The 27380-nt window shown below is 37.1% G+C and overlaps 1 protein-coding gene and 1 long non-coding RNA gene across 2 annotated transcripts in view; one reads left to right on the top strand and one right to left on the bottom strand.

The window, feature by feature from the left end:
- Nucleotides 1-529: 529 nt before the first annotated feature.
- LOC107703037 (uncharacterized) overlaps nt 530-27380 on the bottom strand; it is a 27656-nt gene continuing 805 nt past the window's right edge. Inside the window, exons 2-3 of the long non-coding RNA XR_001635812.1 lie at nt 19570-19576; nt 530-545 (exon numbers count right to left, since the gene is read on the bottom strand). This is a non-coding gene — a long non-coding RNA (uncharacterized LOC107703037). The remainder of the gene's footprint in view (nt 546-19569; nt 19577-27380) is intronic.
- On the top strand, nt 4481-24981 carry hephl1a (hephaestin-like 1a). Its single transcript, XM_016505528.1, has 20 exons — nt 4481-4844; nt 5161-5405; nt 8160-8372; nt 8538-8726; nt 9821-10075; nt 10494-10662; nt 11056-11195; nt 11782-11913; nt 12203-12408; nt 12837-12987; nt 13103-13315; nt 18417-18627; nt 18907-19046; nt 20419-20547; nt 20648-20754; nt 20871-21099; nt 21202-21341; nt 22437-22596; nt 23932-23976; nt 24087-24981. Exons 1-20 carry the CDS (start codon nt 4687-4689, stop codon nt 24164-24166), a joined length of 3312 nt encoding a protein of 1103 aa, XP_016361014.1. The 5' UTR covers nt 4481-4686; the 3' UTR covers nt 24167-24981.

Below are 27380 nucleotides of genomic sequence, written 5' to 3'. Positions count from 1 at the left end.
GGGATCCAAAGTGTCAGGCGAATGTTGCATGTTAGCAAGAGACGAGACCAGACAGTTAGGTGAAGGTGAGTTTAAAAATGATGCTATATTGATGTGCGCATGCCCAGTCGTTTTTGTTGACAAAACCAGCATATGCTGATTAGGTATGTTTTGAAGCTGGGATGCTGGTTTGATCTGGTTTAAGCTGGTCCTTAGCTGGTCATGTGCTGGTCCTAAGCTGGTCTGACCAATTTAGGACCAGCACATGACCAGCTAAGGACCAGCATAAACCAGCAAAGGACCAGCATAAACCAGCTCAAACCAGCATCCCAGCTTCAAAACATACCTACCCAGCATATGCTGGTTTTTTCAACAGGGCATTCGAGCCTTAAAGGAGTAGTTCACTTCCAGAATGAAAATTCTGTCATCATTTACTCTCCCTCCACTGGTTCCAAACCTGTATGAGTTTCTTTCTTCTGTTGAACACAAACGAAGATGTTTTGAAAAATGTTGGTATCTGAACAGTTGATGAGCACCATTGACTTCAATAGTATTTTTTTTTCCTACTATGGAAGTCAATGGTGCTCATCATTCATTCTGGAAGTGAACTACTCCTTTAACCTTAGAAGAACAGTTAAGCCCACCTACTTTGGTTTGATCTCAAACGTTAGACGTTAGACCGCTGGGGCAGATCATGAGAAAGTCTGTTATTTTGGTATTGTGCAATATCCCTGCAGTGCCAAAGCAGAGTTAATATTAGGCAGTTGTTTCACAACTTGTATTATATAATATACCTCAGAAATATACAGAGGTCTGGACCTTGGGGACCTCATTTACCATGTTAGAGCAGACTGTTGCACCCAGAATGTGGTTGTATTTGTAAATGTCCCTTCTCTCATGGGTGGGATCTGTTTTTGTCTCCCACCTAAGCAGCTCTGAACCACCCTTCATCTGTGAGTCCTGGAGATAACAGCTCACAATGCTGTGTGTCATGTCCGCTGGGCTCCACAGCAGTAACATTCACAAAGGTTTCCAGAGTAAGCAGGAACACAGTGTGCCTTTAGGCCTTCTTATCTATGTTTTGATAATTAAAGGACAGACAAAGACCTGTGCAAATCAGACGGTAAATGTCTGTCATCTGCTACCTATTAGATGTCACTACAACATTGCTGTGAAGAAGAAACAAATACTGTAATGTTAGCTATTTTTAAAATTCATTCACTTATGAACAAATCATTTTTAGTCAATTATCTTATCTCTACAAACAGTTTAGATCTGATGTGTTTAAATAAAGCTTGAATAGATAACAGCTGCAGTGCAACAATTTTAAATGAATCAGCCCCTCCAAATTTCTCTTTTGTGTGTGCGTACCAAACAGATTTCGCTTGGACATTCCTTATCTCTTGAGTATCTTGGTACATTTACATTTAGACATTTAGCAGATGCTTTTATCCAAAGCGACTTAAAAATGAGAACAATGGAAGCAATCAAAACTAACAAAAGAGCAATGATACACAAGTGCTATAACACGTCTCAGTTAGCTTAACACAGTACACGCAGCAAGGTTTTTTAAATAATGTAATAAATAAAAAGAAAACGGATAGAATAGAAAGATTCTAGAAAGATTTTTGTTAGTTTTTTTGCTTTTTGTTAATTTTATAATAAATAAAAAGAAAACAAATAGATAGAATACAAAAAGAATAGAGAAGCTAGTGATAGGTTTATTTTATTTTTAAGAAAACAAGCAGTTAGTAAATGAATAGAGTGCGAGTCTAAAAGGGGCAAGTGTATATATATATATATATATCATTTCTAATTATTGACAGGCCACAAAGATACTCTCAAGCATTTTTTTGATGACTTTACAGAGCTTCCGTCTGCAACTAACACTGAATTTGAATGTTTTGTAATTGCTGGCAACTTTAATATACACGTTAATAACCCTAATAATCAATAACAGAGCAATAAACAAAAAGTGTCAACAAGCAACTTGTTTCAGAGCAGTTCAAACAGCAACACAGGAATTACGTCAGACAAGATGAACCCTAATGAAATGGCTACTCGAATAGCACCAAAAAAGTTTGCTTATCTATTCTGCGCACCTTTGATTTCACCCAGCATGTGGAAGAACCCATCCACATCATTAGATCTGCTTATCTGTAAGGGCCTAAACGTCTCAAACGCTGTTATGAAGGACGTAGCTCTGTCTGGGATATGTCAGTCTTCCCTGTCACTGAAGCCAGAAGCCACAATCAAACAACAGTACGTGAATGAACACTAGTGTTTTGTTCATAAATGCTATATCTATGTGACCACTCTGTTGATGCTGTCTTTGACAAGTTTAACTTTAAAATTAATGCAGCAATTAATAAAAAAAAAAAAAGTAAAAGTACAGGCACGTGTAAGGCACCATGGAGAAACACAACAGCAGTGCAATGCATGAAAAGAAAATGCAGAAAAGCAGAACTTACGAGGTGGAAAACGAAGCTATTACAGACCTTCTTTTCAAATGTTATAAACAAGAATGTCAGTAACACAGATACACTGCTCACCACTGTTGACAGGTTAAATAACCCTCCAAACTAGCTACCCAGTAAACTGTTTTCTACTCAGAAATGCAAAAAGTTTGCATCATTTTTCAGTGATAAAATGCATAACGTTACAACGGCGATCAATGAATCCTGTTGTGGCTCTGAAATTAGTCTAACTTTGATAGTAAAACTTTGCATGCAACACCTTAAAACGTCCTGTTGACTGGACACTCCATCTTTCTTTAAAAATGTGCTTATTTGTTTAGTGTTGTCATCCTGGACTGTGATTTTAACATCAGAAGCCACATCAAAAATGACTAAATTACCATCTAAAAAACCGCACAAATCAGATCCTTTGTGTCCAAGCAAGACTTAGAGAAGCTTATTCATGCATTCATTGCCAGCAGGATAGATCACAGCATCTTACTTCTCACTGGCCTTCCCAAGAAGACTACTAGACAGTCGCAGCTAATACAAAACCCTGATGCCAGGCTCCTGACCAAACCCAGGAAAACTCAACATATCGCCCCGGCTCTTAGGTCATTACCCTGGCTTCCAGTTTTTCCATTTTAAAGTGCTTTTAATTGTATATAAATCCCATAATGGCCTTGGACCAAAACACCTGGCAGACATGCTTGAATACAGTATAAAGCTCTCAGACTGCAAGGATCAAGTCTGTTCGGGTTCATTTAAAACATGGAGAGATGGCGTTTAGCTGTTCTTCCTCCCGCAGCTGGAATCAGCTTCCAGATGATGTCCTGTTGGTCACTAGCTTTAATCCAAAACACATCTGTTTAACTGCATTTCCTGATTAAACACTGTTTGTGTGCTGTACTGATTGCACTGAACTATTCTTTCTCAATCTTTCTTCCTTTTTATGTCTGTTTCATGTATAATCTTTGTTTAATTTTAGCTAATGTATTTCATTATATTCTTTTTATGATTACATATATTTAAATGTATTCATTTATTTAAATTTATTTAAATAAATAATAAGTAAATCTTCATTAGGTGACTAAATGATATTTGTCACATGCCACCAGTTTCCTTTTGGTTATGAAACTATTATTCTGGTACTTATTCTATTCTGTGCTTTGTTTCGGTTTTCACTAGTTCATGTTTACCACCTGTTTTTAATGGTTTCCATGATTTTTGATTTCCTGCTGTTTCTTGTTTAGTTCCTCATTTGTGTCCCTGGAGCACAAAAGCAGTCTTAAGTCGCTGGGGTATATTTGTAGCAATAGCCAACAATACATTGTATGGGTCAAAATTATAAATTTTTCTTTTATGGCAAAAATCATTAGGATATTAAGTAAAGATCACGTTCCATGAAGATATTTTGTAAATTTCCTACCGTAAATATATCAAAACTTAATTTTTGATTAGTAATATGCATTGCTAAGAACTTCATTTGGACAACTTTAAAGATGATTTTCTCAATATTTAGATTTTTTTGCACCCTCAGATTCCAGATTTTCAAATAGTTGTATCTCAGCCAAATATTGTGCTATCCTAACAAACCATACATCAATGAAAGCTTATTTATTCCGCTTTCAGATGATGTATAATCCTTATGACTGGTTTTGTGTCCAGGGTCACATTTGGTCTGGTATTTATAGCCCAAGGTTTGGTTCTTTAGTTTGCTGTTTTTTTTCTTCGTTTGAACAAAGCTGTCATGTTTCTGTTTCCTGTTGGATTGCTGTTTTCCAATCGGATTATAGTCTTATTTAAACAAATGTCTGCTTCATCTACAGCCTAAAATCTCATGTCTTTGCCTCAATGTTACAGAATTGCGGTGACCAAAAGAGGAAAAAAGGTATCCACCAGCAGCAGTACAAATGCTGCTTCGTATCAAGGTGGACCATTAACTTGAGGATCACACCCGTGAGTATCTCCATCTAGCTCATGTGTGTGCGTTACCCAAATGACTTCCTGTGCAGCTCTTACAGGGAGGAGGAGGAGGAGGAGGATGCCAAGTTTTACTTCTCTCCGAAAAACCGGTTCGAGTCCAAGGATGAAGGAACGCCCGTTGAGCTGAACTTTCAGTTTCGATATCAGTAGCCGCACACAAGGCTGGATTTTCCGTGCGCAGTAGCATTTTGAGATCGATTACGTGCGACTCTTTTTGACTCGGACTCGGATTTTGGTTATGCATGGTTGTGTTTAGATATACGCGATGAAGTCTGTGCTGTGCGCTTTTGTGACGGCTGTGCTCGCGCTACAGCAGGCCGAGTGTCTCAAGAGGAGCTATTATATAGCCATTAGAGAGGAAGACTGGAATTACGCACCCAGCGCCAGAAACCTTATCAATAACCGAAGCATTGAGCAAGACGAGTAAGTAAAAATGACGCATATCAGTTTACCAGTAACAGTACAAGTAATAGGCGGCATTTTATATTACTGTGTTTATTGTAATAGGCTGCTAGGTAACTAATAAACAACACGTAGTAGCCTATTTATTTATTTATTTTATGTGGATAAAGCTTTTTGTAAGTGCTTGGTGCTGTAGGCTAACACTCTTATAGAATGTATTATTATTATTATTATTATTAACATGGATCTGTACACCGATTGTATGATAGACATTATCGATTAATGAATTATTACCATTACTTATTTATTTCTCTCTCTAAATGCCTCCCTTTAACAGACATGCGTCGGTTTTTCTGTCAAGTGGCAAGACCCGGATAGGGAGTGTTTACAAAAAAGCTTTGTACAGACGGTACACTGATGGGTCTTATTCCGAGGAGATAGCTAAACCTGCCTGGCTCGGCTTCCTCGGACCCATTTTACGGGCTGAGGTCGGAGATGTCATAGAAGTGCACATGAAGAACTTTGCGACCAGGCCGTATTCTCTCCACCCTCATGGAGTCTTCTATGAGAAGAATTCAGAAGGTTGGATATGCATTATCTCTCTATTAGTTCCATTACTAGTTCTGCTTTTCCCTCCATCCCATTCCTTCTGTTGATTTTGCTGTCTTTCCATGTTTATCTTTGGGTTACAACAGCAGTTTAGAGTCTCTTGACACATAACCCATAAATCAATAACAGAGCAATAAACGAAAAGTGTGCAGCAAAGTGTCAAGTGGTGTGTCAACACACCATTTACAAGAGACGGCATGAATCTTTATAAAATGGCAACTTGAAGCAACCACTTTCTTAGCTCAAATTATTAAACTGTAATTATAAAATGTGCATATATATCAAAGATTTTTTTTAAATGTTGCATGTTTGCATTACTGTCTCTCATGAACGTCACGACATGTGTATGTACATTATGGTGAATTTTTATGGATTTCAATTGCATACAAATTTTCCATCCATTTGGATTACATAGTTTCAACATAACTTAATGTGATTCATATTCAGTCATATGTAAATGAAACAGGTAAGATACTATGTAATAGTTCACAGCAAAATCCCCAGTGTTAAGTAAACACTGCTCAGTGTTGTGTACCATGTACCATTGAAGCAGTGTTTGGGTTAATACGATAATTATGTGACAAATTATGTCACATTAGTGATGAACACCTGCTGTAAACAAGCAGAATCGCTTGTGGAAATCGCTGATGGAAAGAAAAACAACAAGAACTGAAAAGAGAGAAACACGAAACCTACAACTGACTCACAACCACAGCCTTTAGATGAAATCAACTGAAATAACAGAAGACATTAAATCTCTCAAGATCTCAGCAGAAGATGATTAAACCACTGCACAAACAGCACTACCAGCTTTATGCATTACTAAACAGGGGTGTTTCCCAAAAGCAGCTATGGTAGTACGTTTCTCGTTACCAATAGAGTTCAATGGAAATTGTGACCATAGCTAAGTAACGATGCTTTTGGGAAACGCAACCCATGTTGACTTTATTTCTGTCAGACATCTACAGAAGCTCTTATTGAGAATTACAGAGGTTTAGAGGTTAATGTTTTATTGAAAATGTTAAAGTCACCATCAAAGAGATCAGTGTTTGCTTTTGTTGGGCTCTTGACTCTTTGACATTATCTTTTATGTGGCTGTTATAACTTAGTGTTTGTAAGATACATTTAGTATGGCAAAGAAAGCCAAGACAAAAAAACACAAAAAAAAATTGAAATGCTGATGCTTACGTGGCATAATCATAATCATCTGCTTCATTGATCACAATATAGAGTCTATTCTCTGATTAAATGGGTGATGCATTATTTTTGCATTGTTTATTATAGTACAATTGGGATTCTACAGCAGTGTTGCCCAATACAAAGCACTTTGTGCACAAAAAGTTTTAATCTACATAATTACATAGACACACACAGACATAATGAATCAGCGTGTGACTCTCAACAATGAGGACAATCAACAAAACGCTTCATGTCGCAATGCATGCTGGGCACAGTACAAGCAACCAATCAGCTGTGAGCAAAGTGACATATATCTCATGCAATAAAGCCACTCCCCTCTCGCTTCAAATTAAAGCAGTTTATGGTGAATTTTAGAACAATACAAAGGTTGGTCTGTACTCTTTAAGTCTTTTATTGCAATCAAAGCAGGAGATAAAATAGACAAACGTTTCGACACTCACGAAGGCAGATAGCTGAAACATTTGATGAGTCCAATAAAAGACTAAAGAGTGCAGACCAACCTTTGTAATGTTTGAAGAAATACAGGTCACCTAATTCAGCTGGGAGAGCGCAGTGATTTGCATTGATTAGAAAGAATTGCAGAGACAAAATCTGCTAATTATAACTGTTTTAAACACTTTTGACCTGATTCAGCATGTCTTAAATCTATTTTTTTATCATTTTCAAAGTTTTTAAATTCCTTGTTTTATTGTTGTGATTATTATTTTTCTTTTCTTTTATGTAAAGCACTTTGAATTACCATTGTGTATGAAATGTGCTATATAAATAAACTTGCCTTGCCTTGCCTTGCCTAATTATTTACAATAATTATCAACTTATGTCAACTCTAAACCTACTCTAAAACTCAGTTTGTTGAGCTATCTTCATGCAACAGGCCACAGTTGTAGTTCTTGTGTTTCTCTTTTTTCTGTTCTCACTGCTTTTGTTTCCTCCAGTGATTCTGCTTGTTAGCAGCAAGTGTTCATCATTAATGCTCAACTGTCACGTAATTATCTCCTTAAATCCAACACTGTGAACTATTACAGAAATCTTACACGTTTCATTTATGTATGACTGATGCATATGAATCACATTACGTTTATTCATTTGTGCTGAAACCATGAAAAATTTGATATCAAAAATTTAAACGTAACTTTTTTTTTTGTGTAACCTTGGTACAACACCTTTGTTTTTAACCACGTAAAACAAGTTAACCAGCAACTTTCCCTGTCATTTGTTCATAATTTTTTATGAGGTTAAGTTTAACTTTACAGTGTCTACTTCCATCGCAGGCCAATTTACTGAATAGGCATTATTGTGTAAACGTGTTAGCCATGCAAATATTTCCAAATGAGCGTAGCTTCCATAAAAATCTGGTTGGACTTGGAAGAAAGGTTGTTTATTGAATTTTATACTAAAAGAGCAAGGAAAATCCAGTGTTAATACAGTGTGCCCCCTTTAAAGTCCTAGATTTGTTACAATTTGTCAAATACGAGTCCTTGAACAGATGAGATTGGACAAGTGTGAATTCGTTGCTCTGTATTTTAGGAGCGTTGTATCCAGACGGCACCACTGGTCGTGATAAGAGAGATGATGCGGTGGCTCCAGGTGAGAGCTACACATACACCTGGCAGGTCAAACCAGAGTACGCTCCTACTGAAGCAGATGCCAGCTGTCTCACCTGGATTTACCATTCACATGGAGATGCACCAAAAGACATTGCATCAGGGCTGATAGGAGCTCTGCTCACCTGCAAACAAGGTAAACAAGCCCTAATAATCTGTACATGCATGGAATACATTTAGTTTACATGCACACAGAAGATTGTACAGTCAACTACTTCTTAGCATCAAGCACTCCTCCCTTCTAACTCTGATTATTTTTACCCTTTTTAGTCTTTTCCTAATATCTTTTTCTTCTCTTTAGGCACTTTGGACTCTAGTCAAAAGCGCTCTGATGTGGATGAAGATGTCATTTTGATGTTCAGTGTGGTGGATGAGAACTTGAGCTGGTACTTGGAGGAGAATATTGAAAAGTTCTGCTCTGATCCAGACGAAACAAAACAACATATGGAATACGTAGACGAGGAGTTCAGAGAGTCCAACCTCATGCACTGTGAGTCTCAGGATGTCTCAATCTTTAACCGTATCCATGCATAAAAATTGGGTTGTTGCTCCTTGTGTTCTAATGAGGAATGTTCTATTTTTATCATAGAAACTAAAAACTTAACCATTTATATTAATGTGTTTTATACAAATATACTATACACGTCTACAAAGCAGCTTACATTACACTGTAGCACTTAAACAGTTTAAAAGAAGTGATTAATTAGCAATCTACTGAAATATCTTTAGTATTGAAATGATCAAATTTCACTGTGTTTGGTGCTGACTACTGAAATGTTGGTACCATGGCACAAACTACTGGGAATCAAAACTGCTGCTTTTTTCCTCCCAACTACAGCTACATTAATGTCTGTAACCAATGGTAATAGGTTTTATAAAAGTAAAGCCCATACATTCCCATGGTGTAATCTTTAGCTGATGTTTTGCATGCTTTGATGGAAAGTACCTTGTATCTGTTCCACTTTGGAACAAAGCCATTCAGAAAAGTTTAGTTTTCCTTTTGATATCCAAAGTTCTCTGCACTCTAAGATACAAACACAGCTGTTTGTGGTTTTCATTTCTAAGCCTGACATTTTGTTATCTAAATGAATAATAGGCAGAATTATTGTTTTCCTTATATGTGACCATGGACCACAAAACCAGTCATAAGGGTCAATTTTTCGAAATTGAGATTTATAAATCAATATTTGGCTGAGATACAACTATTTGAAAATCTGGAATCTGAGGGTGCAAAAAAATCAAAATATTGAGAAAATCATCTTTAAAGTTGTCCAAATTAAGTTCTTAGCAATGCATATTACTAATCAAAAATGAAGTTTTGATATATTTACGGTAGAAAATTTACAAAATATCTTCATGGAACATGATCTTTACTTAATATCCTAATGATTTTTGGCATAAAAGAAAAATCATTAATTTTGACCCATACAATGTATTGTTGGCTATTGCTACAAATATACCCCAGCGACTTAAGACTGCTTTTGTGCTCCAGGGTCACATATGTTTAATTATAAAGCTCATGTCATCTCATCATTTATCTCTCAGTGTCACTCGTTCAGTTTGTTCTTGTCTTTTTCCCATTAGCAATCAATGGCTATGTTTATGGGAATTTGCCTGCACTGAAAGTGTGTGTCGGACGTACCGTGTCTTGGCATCTCTTCGGCATTGGTAACGAGGTGGACATTCATTCGGCTTATTTCCATGGGCACACCCTCGTGGATCGCATGCACCGCACAGATGTGCTTAGTCTGTTTCCTGCCACTTTTGTCACCGCAACAATGATCCCCAGAACAGAAGGAAAATGGTTGTTAAGCTGCCAAGTCAACGATCATGTAGAAGGTAGTAACTGTCTTTCTGTCATCTCTGTGTGAAGCCTAATATTCGTTCCTCATTTTTTTATGCATTGTTTTTGTCTCTAATCAGTGTGTGATCACTTTCAGTTTTGATTTGTAGCTTGGTACAGTGTTCATGTTTTACGCTCCTTTTAATTCCTTCACTGAAAAAGAAAATTCATCATTATGTCATACCAACAATTTGACTCCATAAATGTACTGTAACTTGTCAGGATAATTTACGCTATTTTAAATGTAATTTATTTTCAGAGCTTCAGCTCTGTTGTCTTTATCAGTAATTCAATTCAAAAGGAGTGCTTATGACTTTTTCTTTGAGTTCACTTGAGTGTCTTGAGTTTACTTAAGGGAGGCAGGTCAATTTATGATTTCAATATATCTGAATCGCTCTCTGTTCTTGTGAGCAGCAGGTATGCAGAGTTTCTATGAGGTCTCGGCCTGTGGGTCCTCAGTCTCTCCAACAGAGGCCCCTGGCAAAGAGAGACATTTCTACATCGCTGCTGAGGAGATGGATTGGGACTACGCCCATTCAGGGATGAACTACATGACAAATAAATCACTTACTGAACCAGAGAGGTAAAAACACAGATTTGGAAATGCTTTAATGCACGATTGAGTAACTCTGAACTCTGAATCTGAAATTGCTGAGGGATTCTGAAGCCTCTGAGCTTATGCTTTGCTTTTAAATGTTACTGAATAAATTAGGATGGGATTAACTTTTGCCACTATTCGTTAGTGCACAGACAATGCCTGAAAACAGGAAGAAGCCATAGAAAATCAAAAAATGAAAGATAAATAAGTTGATTTATTATAATTGATGTAATTATCACATATAATTGCTGCTGCAGGTCTGGTATTATCTATTTCTAATTGAATTTGACCTTTTATTTTTTATTTGTAATATGCATGTTGATTTCGTAATTGTATTAGATTACTTTCATTTACGTTAATGTCTTTCTTTCCCTTCAGTGACTCTGAATCGTATTTCAGTCGTGATGGTGGTAAGCTGGGTGGAAAATACCTGAAGGCCAGATACATTTCATACACTGACAGCACATTTACTACCAAAACACATATTGCGGGCTCAGATAAGCATCTTGGAATTCTGGGTAAAATCCTCGCTTGTGTCTTGCATGTTTTTGAACACTGAAAGGTCTTTGGTAATATTTTAAAGTTGGCATGAAACGAAATGTCAGCAAAGAGGATTCAGTCATATCACAGGAGGAGCAAGTTTTGATTAAAAGTTTGAGGTAAAAAAAATGATGTGAAAAAAATAATGCATATATCAATGGTTAACAATAAGACCAGTAACATGCATAACGAAAAATATGGTTGATTTTGATTTCCTGCCAACTTTAATGTTTCTGAATAAGAAGTATAGTAATATGCCCTAGAGGTGATGCCATGCTGTGATGTATGAGTGCCTTTCAGTCTTATTCATGTAGTTTAAATCAGTGGTTCCCAACCCTGGTCCTGGAGGCACCCCAACACTGCACATTTTGCATGTCTCCTTTCTCTGACGCACCAATTTCAGGTCTTGAAGTCCCTACTAATGAGCTGATGATCTGAATCAGGTGTGTTTGATTAAGGAGACATGCAAAACGTGAAGTGTTGGGGTGCCTCCAGGACCAGGGTTGGGAACAATTGGTTTAAATGATCAATTTTCTCTACACCCCTCCCCCACTCCCACTATAGGTCCTGTAATCAGAGCAGAGGCTGGTGATGTTATCATTGTGACATTCTTTAACAGAGCTACACGTGACTACAGCATTCAGCCACACGGTCTGCATTATGAGAAGACCTATGAAGGAGCAAAGTATCAGGATGGTAAGTCATATACAGCTACAGGTATACACACACATAGATCTTCAATCTAGGGTTTCTAAATGGGCAAAGCAAAGAGGGGGAATTCACTCAAAAAAGCTTAAAAACCACCGGTTTAATGCCTTTGGTGACAATTTCATCACTGAACATCAATGAACACTAAGAATACTATTTGACAGCTTTATGCACGCATTGCATCACATTTGGCTACAATATTAAAATACAAAACATAAGTCTTAAGTCATAAGTCTAAGATTTTAGATTATTTTGTTTTCTGTCGCCTCCTCAACAGGTACTCAGAAAGCTGGAGCCTCTGTGGCTCCTGGTGAAAAGTTCACCTATCGCTGGAGAGTAATTGAAGGTCCCTCCAGCAGTGATCCTCCTTGTGTTTCATACTTGTACTATTCTGCTGTTGATCCGGTTCGGGACACTAACTCTGGTTTATTTGGGCCCATACAAGTGTGCAGGAAAGGTGTTCTTGATGGAAGTGGCCATCAGGTAATGAACTTGCACAGACAATACGGTACAAAATAGGGTTTAAAAGTTAAGGATCGTTCTGTGAAAAGAGGTTGCTTGACTGTCAACCAAAAACATGAAAATTTGTTTTATATGAGCTGTTTTATTGGATATCAGGTTTGCAAATCTGGCCTAAATCAAGCAGTCATTCAGTTGGGGATAGCATTTGAGACTAAATGCCAGTTTGTAGTTATTAATAAATGTATATTTCTATAAATTAAAGAAAAAAACTTGTTTTTTTCTTACGGTTTCTTTCAGGGTTGATTGTTTGAAGAATGCGGTGAACACTGTAGTTTGTGGACAAACTGAATGTAATGCAAGTAAATATAATGGCCTATGTGTTTATGTCTGTTTGTTTTGTCTGTCTGTGTGTGTGTGGTTTTTTCCATGGTACGGGTGTGTTTCCTTAGTATGCCAACAAAATTCAGCACGAGTTTTTTCTGCTGTTCTCTGTCATGGATGAGAATAAAAGCTGGTATCTGCAAAAGAATTTGAACAAGTTTGGTAGCCGTGATTCAGATCCAGCCAATGAAGAGTTTCAGGAAAGCAATAAGATGCACGGTATGCATATATGTGTTTAATCGCACGATCATGTGCATTTACATCCACACTTTGTGAATATACAAGTTTATGGTTTGACGGTATTCTAATTAAGAATGTGTGTGTTCCTCCTCAGCGGTGAATGGCTACATGTATGGAAACCTGCCTGGTCTGGACTTGTGTAATGGGGAACATGTTATGTGGCACATACTTGGCTTGGGCACTGAGGTGGATATCCATGGGGTCTATTTCGAGGGTAACACGTTTCAACGAGACGGGATGAACCGTGACACTCTCAGTGTCTTCCCGCATACCGCAGTGACTGTTAGCATGACACCCGACAATAATGGTAAGTCACAGCGCTTTTACATCAGGGATATAAGTGTGTAAATGCTTATCCTGTACACTCAAGCAATGGAAGATATGACTGGCTTTGACACGTTACTTGTAATGCTTTTACTAATAATGATTTTGATCCTAATGCCGAGTTCACCTCGGCATAACCCGACTAACAATGTTTGTTTCCAAGAATATTCTGGAAAAGTTATTTTTCTCAGGACATTTCCAGACCAGACACTGCAAGTACAAAGTACAAGCGCAAGGTGCATACAATAACCACAACTATAAATAAATAGAAAATTAATACAAATATATACATTTATACTTGGTAATTTGATGCTAATGAAATCACAGACCTGCAACACTGTTTCCAATTAGTAAATCATAAAAATCTCAAAAATTCAAGTATTCAGTGATTTCAAATGAGATTTATAGAGTTTGCTGAATATTAATAGTTTTGCCCACTGAGCAAACCAAAGGTGACAGTGGTTTGGAACAGAAACTCTATCAGGTGGTAGCAGTGAGAAACCTCTGGCCACAGAATGAACGAAGGAATAGATCGAACACAATGTGATTGATGATTCCAATGTTTCTGTATGGTATTCAAAATTGGAAGCAGCTCTTTTGCTTAGAGATTGGCATGGACCACAATGGACTTGGGTGAGATCCTTGAGGCAGGGGTTGTATTCTGACCAGCAGGTTGAAAACATGGTGCAGTATAGTGATCAGAGACTGGCTTATCAATTAGTGATCCTGCTAGTCATTTAGGTCTACTTTACAATCCCAGCTGGTCCTGGCATGATGCGTTATGGCCTTAGCTGGAAATAGGGGGCCTGCATCGAGGGACTGTCTGGTTATAGAGGTCTGTGTATGTTTTGTGGTATTTGCTGGGCGCAAGTCTTAACATCTGGCCTAAGAACAGACTGACTATAGGGGCTTTCGCACCAGAGGAACCTTTCATAGTTCCTAGAACTATTGGCGGAAGTACCTGCTTTTTGGCGTGTTCGCAGCACAGGAACTAGGAACGGTTTTAGTTCTAGAAACTCTGTTTTGGGGGAACTAAATTAGCTCCTACTTCAAAGTAGGGTCTAAAACAGTTATATAGGATCTATCGTAAGTGTACGCTGCTTGGCCAAACGCATATGACTACCTGGCATTTTCAAAAAGCCATGTAAAAATGCTTACACCATGAACATGGAAAACATCGATAATGGCATTTACCTGTTGTCTGCAGTGTTGTGTGTGTTCTTCTCTCAGCCTCGATATGTAACACTTCAAGTTGTCATATAGGAGATTTTGTCTCTTAGCCCAACTTTTTGCTCTTTTAGTCACGTAAATTGTGCATTTACATTCCATCACGAAATCCAAGACACACAACAAAAACAGCTCCGATCATGGCATTCTTCTTGATGATTTCATGTTCTAATGATAATGATGAAATAACAATATTAAGAAGGGTTCCGAACTTCAGCTTGGTTTCAAAATGTGATACAAAATGGCAATGGTAGCTCCATTATCCCGTTTCTACAGTTTAAAGTGAGCAGCCCATCAAAACAATGGTCATTCTGAGCACTTGTTAAACTGTTTTGCTGGATATTGTGGTATGTTGCATTCAAAATATTGAGCAAAAGTGGCACGTTTTCTTCTCAACACATTTTTTGCGACCCTGCTGACTATTATTGACCAACCGCATGATTCCGATGGTCACGCTTTTATAGTTTGGAAATTTCCAGAGTACTGCGTTTTTCTAAAAAAGGCATTTCACAATTTTTGACTTTTCAGTGTCAGTTAAGTCTCTCTTTTTTTGCTCATTTTTACCAATAGTAAAAATCTGCCTAATAAATATGCACATCTGTATTTAAAGTGTTTGCCACTTTAGCTAGCTACACCTTCCCTCATTAAGAATTACACATCACCTGAAAATGATAACACTCGGTAATTATTCAGATGAATGTGTTTTCACCAAGCAAAGTTGCATATTTTCGTCCAATTCTTTTCTTAATAATAATTACTATATTATTAATCACAATATAGCTTTATTTTATCTTGTTATTAAAAATAAGAACAAAAATGCAAATAAACAGTAGTTTAATAAAGAGCAGCAAGTGATTCCATCTTTTCTATTAACGTTTGATTAACATCGAGACAGATCTATATGAAGATCTACTGTAATGCATGCATCTAATATAATTTTATACATCAGATTTTTCCAGAACCATTAACTAAATGTTCATGTAAGACATAACAGTTTATGTTTGTGTGAATCTTACCAACATCGCGCACTCTCAGAGAGGCACGTCTTATGCACGCACTTTGCAAATGTCAGTCAGCGCGCGATCATTTTGTTTTCATCAGCATGGGTTTGAAAATCATATTTCACTGGTTGGGATTCATGTCATCGAGAATTCAATATGAATATTCACAAAGCTGCAATGCAACAAACAAAGCTTTGCAACAACAGACTTGTGGTGAGAAGCAGCAGCAGTCGTCCAGAAGCGAGCAGAGAAAAAGCTACTCCTCTCAGAAAACGTACAAAAAAAGATAATTTTAGATGTTTAATTACTATTTGGAGCATTGAGATCGCTAGAAGAGGGCTTAATGAACTAATTTTTGTGAAAACCTCAAATTCGACCAAAACTGTTTTCGCTCCTTTTGCCTGTAGTTCAAAATTAAACCGTGCGTATTCCGACTCATTTTGCCAGCACGGGTCACAAATGTTTGATATACAAACTTGACACTAGATATCAGGACACACAAAGAGAGACTAACTAGTCTTTAAAATGCAACTTTATAACTAGTCTGTAGGTGCTTGTACCCCCTGTAGTCTCTTCACAGAGTGAGATTTCTGCTCTTCTTGCCAAGTGCCTGGATTTGGAATGCTGTTCCCAACAAAGCAGTCTATGTCTAGTGGGAACTCCAGAGGGTATTGAGCCCCTGCAACCCACAAAATTTGTTGCAGAGGCACGGCTGAATGATTTGATGTCTGTGAATGCACGTTTCTTGCCCAAAGTTGTTGAATGCTGGCTGCAAGACCAGCAAAGGGTCAGAGACTGTGGAAACTATTTGTCGGTGTCTGTCAGTACAGTGTGAATTGGCCTTTAGAGATGCCAGCTGAGAGGCGATTACATCTGTGAAGCAGTACATAATGATTTCTTAGTGCACACAATGTGTGCATGATAGTGTTAAGTTGTTCAAGTATATTCTATGGCTGGTCATTGGTTGCTAATTCAATATAATCAGTTTACCTAACTAAGGTTAGCAATGCTTGGCTTTCAGTCTACTATAATTAAAGGGTAATTTCCAGGTAGCTTATTTTTTATTATTTGTAGATCTGCAATGTTATATCTTACATGTCTCGTCAAAGTGAATCCCATTAATCTTCTGGTGTGAAATACTAATGAGCATAATATTAGTGCTGTGTACAGTAGTCAACATTTGAAGTGGATCAAAAAAGTTAATCAATTCTTTTTTTTACATTTTGCATGTTCAGAAATCCATACAACAAAATATCCTGGGGGCCATGAATGTTTTGTGAAAATGATCAAAATGTTGCTGGTGACAAAAACAAAACAAAACATGCTACCAAAACAGGACATTCTGTCATCATTTTTTAAGTTTAAACGTACTTCTGATATACGCTAGTCAACATTTGAAGTGGATCAAAACCTTTCATCAAAGTTGTCCTAAAACATAAAACCAAAATGCGTTCTTGTCTTAGGACAACTTTGATGAAAGGTTTTGATCCACTTCAAATGTTGACTAGCGTATATCAGAAGTACGTTTAAACTTAAAAAATGATGACAGAATGTCCTGTTTTGGTAGCATGTTTTGTTTTGTTTTTGTCACCAGCAACATTTTGATCATTTTCACAAAACATTCATGGCCCCCAGGATATTTTGTTGTATGGATTTCTGAACATGCAAAATGTAAAAAAAAGAAAAAATCAAAGCCTCTGCTTTTATACCATTTCTGCTTTCCGCTTTTTCATCAAAACTGGAATGTGGGAAAGTTTCATATAAAAAAGCAACGTGGTGAACAGTAGACAATTTCCATCAAGACCCCCAAATCTTCACAGTCCTAAACCACTCCTGGGTCGTCATTTCATTTGATAGCATCAGGCAATTTTGATTTATATGCTGTTTAATGTCTGATTTTTCCATAATTTTGCATATATATGTGATCACTTGTTTCTGCTTCTTCGCCATGTTTTGATCCAGACATTTGGTACTCTTTTAGAAGATGTGTAATTGCGCCCCCTACTATATAGTAGTGAAAACACAGAAAGGCAGAAAATTCAGTCAATGATGGGGAAAGAGTTTAAAATGCCATTGTTTCACCGCCGGAGCAGATGTAGACAAGAATGACTCCTGAGCGATTGAGGTGTTTTATTGTTGGATGTAATAATGAACATAGCAGCCGTCATTTACTCCCGACATCTGAGCCGCTGAACTCGCAGTGGATTACGTTTGTTTCTGAAGGGAATGCGCCCCTGATCTACATAAATGCGTCTATGTTCACGCGAATCATTCATGATCCAGCCTCACCAACAGAAGAAGTGAGTGTAAGGTTTTGTAATGAATCTTTGCAAATCGCCTTTCCTAATAATGTGCTAATTAGCAAATTTCATGATGAATGTGGCTAAAGTAAACAGTCCCTCAGAGAGCAGCTCGGAAGAGAGGGGCGGAGTCAGCAGAGCTCATTAACATTTAAAGGGAAATGCTACAAAACTGCATGCTCTAAAAGAGCTGTTTTTGACAGGGTAAAAATGTGTTTTTTACACTACCATTGAGAAATTTTAACCAAACTATCTTACAGACTTTTCATTAAGACCCTAAAGAATCATATCAACTTGTGGAAAATGGACATCCGATGACCCCTTTAAACACATTTCAGCCATCTATAATCCATAAGATTATGGGAGCAGCTACCCATTAGGGTTCAAGGGGATGTGGGATTTGGCACGACAACGGTTTAACAAAGTTAGGCAAGACTATACAAGTTTTCTGCTTTCATATACAGTTGTTAGGTATGTATAATGTATGAAAAGCTTGTTGTTGTTTTGTTAAATTATTAAAAGATATTTGCTCATCAGTATGCTCTTCTCTTCTCAGGCCAGTTTGAGCTGAGCTGTCGTACGGGTGAACACTACCACGCTGGCATGCATCAGCATTATGAAGTCAAGTCCTGTTCAGCAGAGACTCCTGCAGCAGAACATTTCACCTCCACAGTGCAGTACTTCATCGCAGCAGAGGAGGTCGAGTGGAATTATGCTCCAGACCGCACATGGGAACTGGAGAAACACAAAACTACACTGGAGGACAGGTATACACACAAACGTAAAAGCATATTATGTGCCGTCTACAGTCTGTAAGGACGAGTCGGGAAAAGTTAGGGATAGAGTTAACACTCCAACTGAGACTGGACTGAGAAGAGTCAAGTCTCATGCTTGAGACTCTCTATTTCACACAAAGCAAGCTACAGAGTTTTACCAATTTACTTATGTTACCTTACATTATTTTAAAATTACTAGAATGCATACACATTTAGACATATTCATGCCCATATAATCTTTTGTTTTTTGTTCTTTCCTGCTTTATTTAGCCCTGGAGGAATTTATCTTGAACAGTCAAAAAATAGGATTGGTGCAAAATATAAGAAGGTGGTGTTTCGTGAATATTTAGATGAAACCTTTACCAAAAAGAAACACAGACGACCAGAGGAGGAGCACTTGGAAATAATGGGTATGTCACATCTTACTTTAGAAGTGTGAATTGTGAACTACTTTTTTCCATTAAAAAACTTCTTAAGATTTATTAATAAATCTTATAATACTGTAGCTCTCGTAAGTCAGTTGAAACCTGCTTCTCAATAGTCGAACACACACACACACACACACACACACACACACACAAACACACACACACACACACATATATATAAGGGCTGTTAGTCAATTACATTTTTTTATCTAATTAATTACATGATGTGTCAATTAATTAATCGCGAATTAAATTTGGCTGTGAAATTACCCACAAAATATAATTAAAGCCATTATTGTGTTAAATGAGAAAGTATCAAGTAGACATTACAAATAGTAGCTTTACAAAGAAATATTTGATTTGATTTAACATAAAATGTATAACACATAAACGTTAAGGCTACAACAGCAACAATGGAACATAAAAGAAGATCATTTGAGAAACATCTCAGTATTTTTTGTTTTAATGCAATGAAAGTCACTTGTAACTAAAACAACCTAGTTACCAACTGTCTTCAAAATACTTTCTTTTATGTTATGCAAAAGAAAGTCATACAGGTTTGAAACGACAGGGTAATTGATGACAGAATTTAAATTTTTTTGGTGAACTATCCCTTTAATGTTGTAAAGGTCTTTGAGTCATTCATTCATTCGATTCGTTCATTCATTCATTCGATTCGTTCAAACTGCTGATTCATTCAAGAATGAAGTAAACGGTTCACTTTATGAATAGGCTATTGAGTCATTGGTTCACACGATTCATTTAAAACGTGGATTCACAAATGAATGCTGTGTTGCTCGGAGACACAATTCTGCTATGGCTTTAAAGGTAATTTCTCTGCAAAATTAAGCAAAAACTGAAAATATTGTGTTTCAAATGTAACACAATATTACCTTTTTATTTACTGAACTGTTGTATCACATTTAAACTCGTGATATTCAGGACAAAAACAGCGCTCGTGTGATATCATATGAAATAAATATGAGACAAAAATTCATACAGGGGCATTTTTGCCCCAATATATTGAATTTTAGGGCATAACTGCATTTATGGAGTTGTTACCCTGCATCATATTTGTCAACAGTCAACTGTATGAAATGTATGATGATGTACGGGTCTAGGGGCAGGGCCAGTGCATTAACTGCGTTAAAATATTTTAATCGTTTTATTTTTAATTAACTAATAACTAATTAAGTTAACGCGTTAAAATGACAGCCCTAATATATATATATACAGAGAGAGAGAGAGAGAATCGTAATTAGGTTGTTAGATTGACTATTGACAAAGCAGGTCTCTTTGTTTTAGATCATTACCTTTGCTTTTGTGGTTCTATATTGACTCTGTTTATTTGCAGGACCCATCATTAGAGCTGAGGTTGGTGAGAAGATTCAAGTTGTGTTTAAAAACAAAGCCAGCAAGCCATATTCTGTTCATGCCCATGGAGTGAAGACCAGTGAAACCCATCAGAACGGTGTTCAACCAGGTCTGTTATTACTCAGATTTGTCTTTTATGTGGTCAGGAGTGATTCAGAAGTAAACCAATAAGTAAGCCTCTCTGTGTGCATGTGTTACATGTATTATAGGTCATATGACGACATACAGCTGGACCATTCCAAAACGATCAGGTCCGGGTCGCAGTGATCCAAACTGTATAACGTATGCCTACTACTCGTCTGTCAGTCTAGTTGAGGTATAAAACGTGTAACAATACACATTGTTTTTATGCAAGGGTGATCCATATTATTAAACCAAATGTAAATTTGATAGTGTGAGTTTTTACAGATCTTCTCTGTGAATGTTCTTCAGGACTTGATGAGCGGTTTGGTGGGTCCACTGATAGTGTGCCGCAAAAACACCCTGAACACCGACAGATGTAGAAAAGACATTGATAAAGAGTTTGCGCTCCTTTTCTTGGTGTTCGATGAAAATGAGTCCCACTACCTGGATGAAAACATAAAAACGTACCTCAACGCAGACCCAGAAAAATACGAAGAAAAATATGATGGGGACTTTATGGAGAGCAACAAAATGCATGGTAATTATGTGTGTGTGTGTCATTGTCTGTATTACAAGTTTTCTGGAGAAGCACATGGCGTAGACTTTTTGAAGAACTTAAAACTCTCTCTCTCTTCCACAGGTATTAATGGAAAGATGTATGCTAACCTCCATGGGTTGAATATGACAGAGAATGACAAGACCGAGTGGTATTTGATAGGACTGGGGAATGAAGTCGACATGCACACTGTGCATTTCCATGCTCAGAGCTTCATTTACAAAGTACATACATAAACACACCAGGGCAGATGAAAACAATATTTGTGACCCTGGACCACAAAACCTTAAGTGTCTTAAGTGTCAATTTTTTTCAATTTAGATTTATACATCATCTGAATAAATAATCTTTCCATTGATGTATGGTTTGTTAGGATAGCACAATATTTGGCTGAGATACAACTATTTGAAAATCTGGAATCTGAGGGAGCAAAAAAATCTAAATATTGAGAAAATCATCTTTAAAGTTGTCCAAATGAAGTTCTTAGCAATGCATATTACTAATCAAAAATTAAGTGTTGATATATTTACGGTAGGAAATTTACAAAATATCTTCATGGAACATGATCTTTACTTAATATCCTAATGATTTTTGGCATAAAAGAAAAATCAATAATTTTGACCCATACAATGTATTGTTGGCTATTGCTACAAATATACCCCAGCGACTTAAGACTGCTTTTGTGCTCCAGGGTCACATATATGGTGTCATGAGGACAATGAGGGGTGTTGACACCAATGCAAGCGTCAATGCATATTTCTTGTGAATTTATGGCCTGACATACACATTCATGTCCATTAATATGCGAATCAGTTGCATTTCCACAGAGGAACCTCAAATCAATTTATTTTTAATAATAATAAATATATTTATTTAGTATGGCAGTATGTATGCATGTATTTATTCTTCTTTTTTTTTCTTAGATGGCAAAAAAATGTATATGAATAATAAAAGCAGAGAGGGCAGTCTGAGAATTCAGACTTAGTGTTTGCAAGTCTTTTTGCATTTTTCATTAAAAGAAGCATTTTTCGTTAGTTGGGCTACACTGGTTGCACTGTGTGCATTTGATTTTCTATAAGGATTGGTTCATAAGATTCTTTCTTTATGAATACAAAGTCATAGAAGTACATTTATTACCATTTTTTTGCAGTACATTGTCTTTTTATCTCATCACATTGAAGCTACGAAACACTGCTTACATTTACATTTTATATATTGTAATATCAAAGGTTCGATTGCACTCCTGAAAACACACTAATGCATAAATACAGCTTAAGTGTCAAAACATCTCTCAAACACTCTCATTTTCTCTCCCTCAGACGGATCATCCTCATCGTGCTGATGTATACGACCTGTTCCCAGGAACATTTCAGACCATAGAGATGACTGTAGGAAGTCCTGGACAGTGGCTGCTTCACTGCCATGTGACCGATCACATCCATGCGGGCATGGAGACGGTTTTCACTGTTCATCCGAGAGGTTAGTAGTGAAAGTTTTCAAATAGGCCTACAGGGCTCCTAGCCTAGAGAGAGCCTTCAATGTTAGCATTAGGATGCTTTCACACTAATAATGTGGACCTGAGTCTGTTTGCCCTTAGAGTTCAAGTTGTTTGGTTGGTGTCAAATCATTCTTCAAAACTCAAGACATGCATTAGTGCTTTAGTGTCCGTTCCTGCATTGTCTGGCAGAGTTTTGCTCCAGCTTGCTCCAACATCTGCATGGAGGTTTCTAGTAATCCAGAAGTCCTTGATTAGCTGGTTCAGGTTTGCTTAATAAGTGTTGGAGGAATCTTCCAGGACTCCCCTGCACTAGCTAACCATGCTGCTTGAAGAGATGGTTTATACTGAACCAAATGCTATTCTTTTTGTTGATACGAACTTGATCCATCTTAAATCATGGAAGTGAACTGCTATTGATGAATTTGCATCTTTGCATGCTTCCGCAAGTCATAAGCAGTGTCCGGTATTTAAATTTTGGTTATAATTTTGGCATTTTGTTTCATCCACAATTAAAAAAAAATGTTCTAGCTAGTGCAGGAACCTCTAATAATAGAACGTTATTTCTCTACCACGTGTCCTGCATTACATCGGTGCGCAGCAACGCTTCAAGTCAAACGAACGAACAAACACGTGCGCATATTTGCATCGCTTTGATCGTTCCCTGTAGATCTCAGCTTCTCACGCGCAGCCACACGATTGGTCGATTATATACCTGCATGTTATTGGTCAAACTGCTTTGGATGTTTTAGGCAATATTAACATCCTGGCCAAGACGTGTCCCGTATGAACGGCGCATATGGCCACCCTACTTGTGGTCCATTTTATCGTTCAAATTTCCTTTAATTTTAGAAAACGCTGATATCTTACTGTCACTTGGCTAAGATTTGTATCTTTTTCTATTTTAATTCTAATTTTAATGTAATGACAAATAGTTAAATTTTATATTTCAAGTATTGAAATATACACAAATGAAACGATACAAAATGAAAATAGTGCAAAACAACATACATTAAAAGTCATTTTCACACCCTAGTCTTGGGACACAAAAGGAGAATGATTTTTTTTCAAGCTTGTTGATATAAAAGCAGTACATGTTTATCTTTAAATGTAAAATGCAAAAGTACAAAATGACCATTTTGATCAATTAAGATTAATAAACAACAAGAAACATAAACACTCTCTCTTGTGTTAAGAATTATTGCTCTCTCACGCTCATCCGCTCTTAAGGGAGGATGAATGACTAAACTGTGTGAACTGTCGATATGTATTTATATGAATGTATACACATTCTCTGTTTTTATTTGTATTGTATTCAGGGTCATCAGGTTCATCAAGGAGTGATGAGGAATATCCAGACAGTGGTAAATAAACATTTATATTCACTGCTTTGTTTATATTCTTATATGTTCATACACATTGTGAAAACTGTTTTAAAAAATGATATCCCTGTTTTTTTTGTTTTTTTCCCCAGCCTTCGATCATTTTGGAAACCTGTCTACTCTGATGTTGTGTCTCCTTGGATTGGTCCTGTCACAATTTGTAGCACACTGAAAAAAGATCAAAGTGACCATGAGCCCGATAGAACTGATATTTATTGCTGTGACACTGATGCTCACTACTTAGTTACCTCATCTAGCATTCTCACTGTATAGCTGTTAGGGAAACTGTTCAGCTGTTGAGGGAAACAGCTATTACATAAGATATAAAGATTAGTCATTCAATTTTGATTTAACATGCAAGTAGTGATCCATATAATTGCGTCAGTTAATAGAATCAAAGCTTAAAGAAGAATGCACTTTACTCCCCCGCACTGCATGTTTATTAGGTCTCTCTGATTGGAAGTGAGCATCCCGATGTCCTAGAGTAGAGCCCTTGAAATGGGGACTTTGGAGGGAGCAGGGCTCTTGAACTGAAGGGAGCAATGAAAGACAACATATTTTCTTCATTATCTTCACCTGGAATGTTAGCATGACTACAGCATCCATAAACACAATGCATCAGCTGTACTTGCAGTAGAATTATACTATGTCAGATGCTTTCGATTCCCATGAATGCACTAATGGTGGCCACAACTGCATCTGCTATCTTAGTAGTGACCGAGTAAGAGTAAGTTGAGTGATGAGTGTGTGTTACTTTCTTACTCCGGTATTTGTTTTGTATGTATGGTTGCACAGATGACCTGGTTTTCAATTGTTATTTTTTATGTGATTTAAGATTGCTATGACATTTCTATTTCTGATTTGGAATATTTATAATCTTAATTGTTCACTGTTTTTCTGATGAACGGTGGCTAATGTTCTGGAACTGAAATGCAAAGTTAAGAACAAAAATGAATAAAATGAGCTTAACTGTGAAAGATAACAAAATACAAGCATCAAATAATAGGTAATATATTCTGAGTTTTGTAGTCCAGTAATAAGAATCTATGTGTTCATATTTATGTTATGTCTTTGTTTCGCAGCCCGACAGTAAAACTCATAGAAGAAGAAGAACAAAACAAATCAGGGAGGCCAAATTAAATTGTTATGGGTTCCAGCGCATGTAGGAGTGAAGGGGAATGAAAAAGTAGATAAGGTGGCAAAGAAGGCGTTGAAGAAGGAAAACGTAGAAATGAAAATAAGAATCAGTAAAGCAGAAGTGAGAAGCATAATCTGGGGAAACAATAAACCAAATGTGGCAAGAGTTGTGGGATAAAGAGGGAAAAGGGAGACATCTATTTCAAATTGAAAAGAGTATTAAAGTAAGTAAGGTAGGAGTTGGGAACAGGAAAGGGAAAACTTAATAAGATGGATGGCAACCAAAGAATTGAAGAAATAGGGATAGAAAATATTACACTTAAAACTCTGTTGAAAAATGGCTTGAATCATTATAAAATATATAATGCTTTAATTACATACTTAAAAATTTAGAATTTTTTTTATTTTTTATTATTTAGTTCTTCCTATTAAATCAATGGTCCACACTCCAGCCCAGTAGGTGGCGGCAATGGTGCATATTGTTTGTTTGCCAACTGCCATAAAACTCAAGAAGAAGAACGAAATGTTTGCGGAAATAGTGTCTTTGTTTGTGTATTTACATCTAAAGCCAATTACTGTATCCGTTCATACATAAAGTTTGTAGCTATTGAGTACAAATGGGGAGAATGAGTACTTTTTGAGCAAGGATCCGCATTCTTTATCAGTCAGTTCAAAGTTCTATGGATGTTTGTGATTAGAGTTTGTAGGTAATAAAAGAGGAAAGTTATGACTATAGCGCATGCTATTCTCACAGTCGTCATGAGATGTGTGTAAAAATCACATTTGGCTTGTCTGTTTAGTTTCTCAGAGTTTCACTTCTCACAGGAACTATTTTTCAACTGATGATGCTGATCTATTCATTGTTAAAGGGGTGGTTCATTGCGATTTCACCTTTTTAATGTTAGTTAGTGTGTAATGTTGCTGTTTGAGCATAAACAATATCTGCAAAGTGACGAAGCTGAAAGTTCAATGCAAACGGAGATATTGTCTTTTAAATGTCTGGCAGTTTAATGCCTACAAAAATGGCTGGTAGGGACTACAACGAGTTACTTCCCGGGTTCGTGACATCACAAACCCAGATAAACCCCGCCCTCGGTAAAAGGCCGCAAAGGGTTCGTGGCCATGCTGCGCTGCTTTAGAGAAGAGGAAGAGAAACCTAGAGGTGCAATTAAAAATCTATTCATATATGAATCGCGATTCTGTCTTCTAACGATTCTAATGGATTCACAAGTTTCAAAATCAGTGTTCTGAAGCAGCGGTTCTTAATACTGTTCCTCGCGTTCCCTGCTCTGCATCTCTCTCTCTCTCGCGCTCTCTCTCTCTCTCTCATTCAGCTCAGCTCCAACAATCGACGCCGTTGTTTACAATACAACCGGAGCACATGCTGCTGAGGAGAGGGGTGGGACGCTTAGACCCGCACTAGAGGCGGTTTAGCCAATCACAAGTTAACACACTGGGCTAGCTAACCAATCAGAACCCATTGCCTATTTCTGAGGGCGGGGCTTCAAAAAAGAAGGAAACGATCCACGTTTAGACGCGCACTAGAGGTGCTTTAGCCAATCATAACACACTTGGCTAGCTAACCAATCATAGCCCATCGCCTATTTCTGATGGAGGGGCTTCATAAAAGAAGGAAATGATCATCGTGTTTCTCAGAGAAGGGACAGAGCGGTGTGGAATAAAGGTAAATTATGTGAAAAATAATGTTGTTTTTTTTAAACGAAGCATTAACGCATGTCAGACTGCACCCCATAAACCCAATCAAGCCAAGAAAAAAAACCAGTGAACCACCCCTTTAAGAGCAGTAAAGACATGCATGCATGCGTGCCATATTTTCTTTTGGTGTTTATACAGTAGTTTTTGTAGAGCCTATTCAATGACAGATCAGTTTCCACTATAATGATATTGTTCTGAACGGGAAACACCCCACACCTGGGGGATTCCAGAAAGCGTGTGTGTTTGCACAGAGTAAACGAGTTTCTTTAACTTTCATTTTCAAAACAAACTGAAGTAACTTTCAGGATAAGTAGTTATAGCAGCTTATTCTTTGAACATAACCTGCTCTGGATAGGAATGTTCCTGTTGCTGCAGGTAAATAAACTGTATATCTCATCTTCAGAGGTATTTGGCTTCAGTAGGTGTGACAGCAGATTATGCTGTATGTTATTATATTAAGTGCATTACATTAAGTTTTATATATATATATATATATATATATATTTTTTTTTTTTTTTTTTTTTTTTTTTTTT

Source organism: Sinocyclocheilus anshuiensis, unplaced genomic scaffold, assembly GCF_001515605.1.
Source record: "Sinocyclocheilus anshuiensis isolate Anshui unplaced genomic scaffold, SAMN03320099.WGS_v1.1 scaffold482, whole genome shotgun sequence".
Lineage (NCBI taxonomy): Eukaryota > Metazoa > Chordata > Actinopteri > Cypriniformes > Cyprinidae > Sinocyclocheilus > Sinocyclocheilus anshuiensis.
This window is presented reverse-complemented; position numbering and strand designations above follow the sequence as displayed.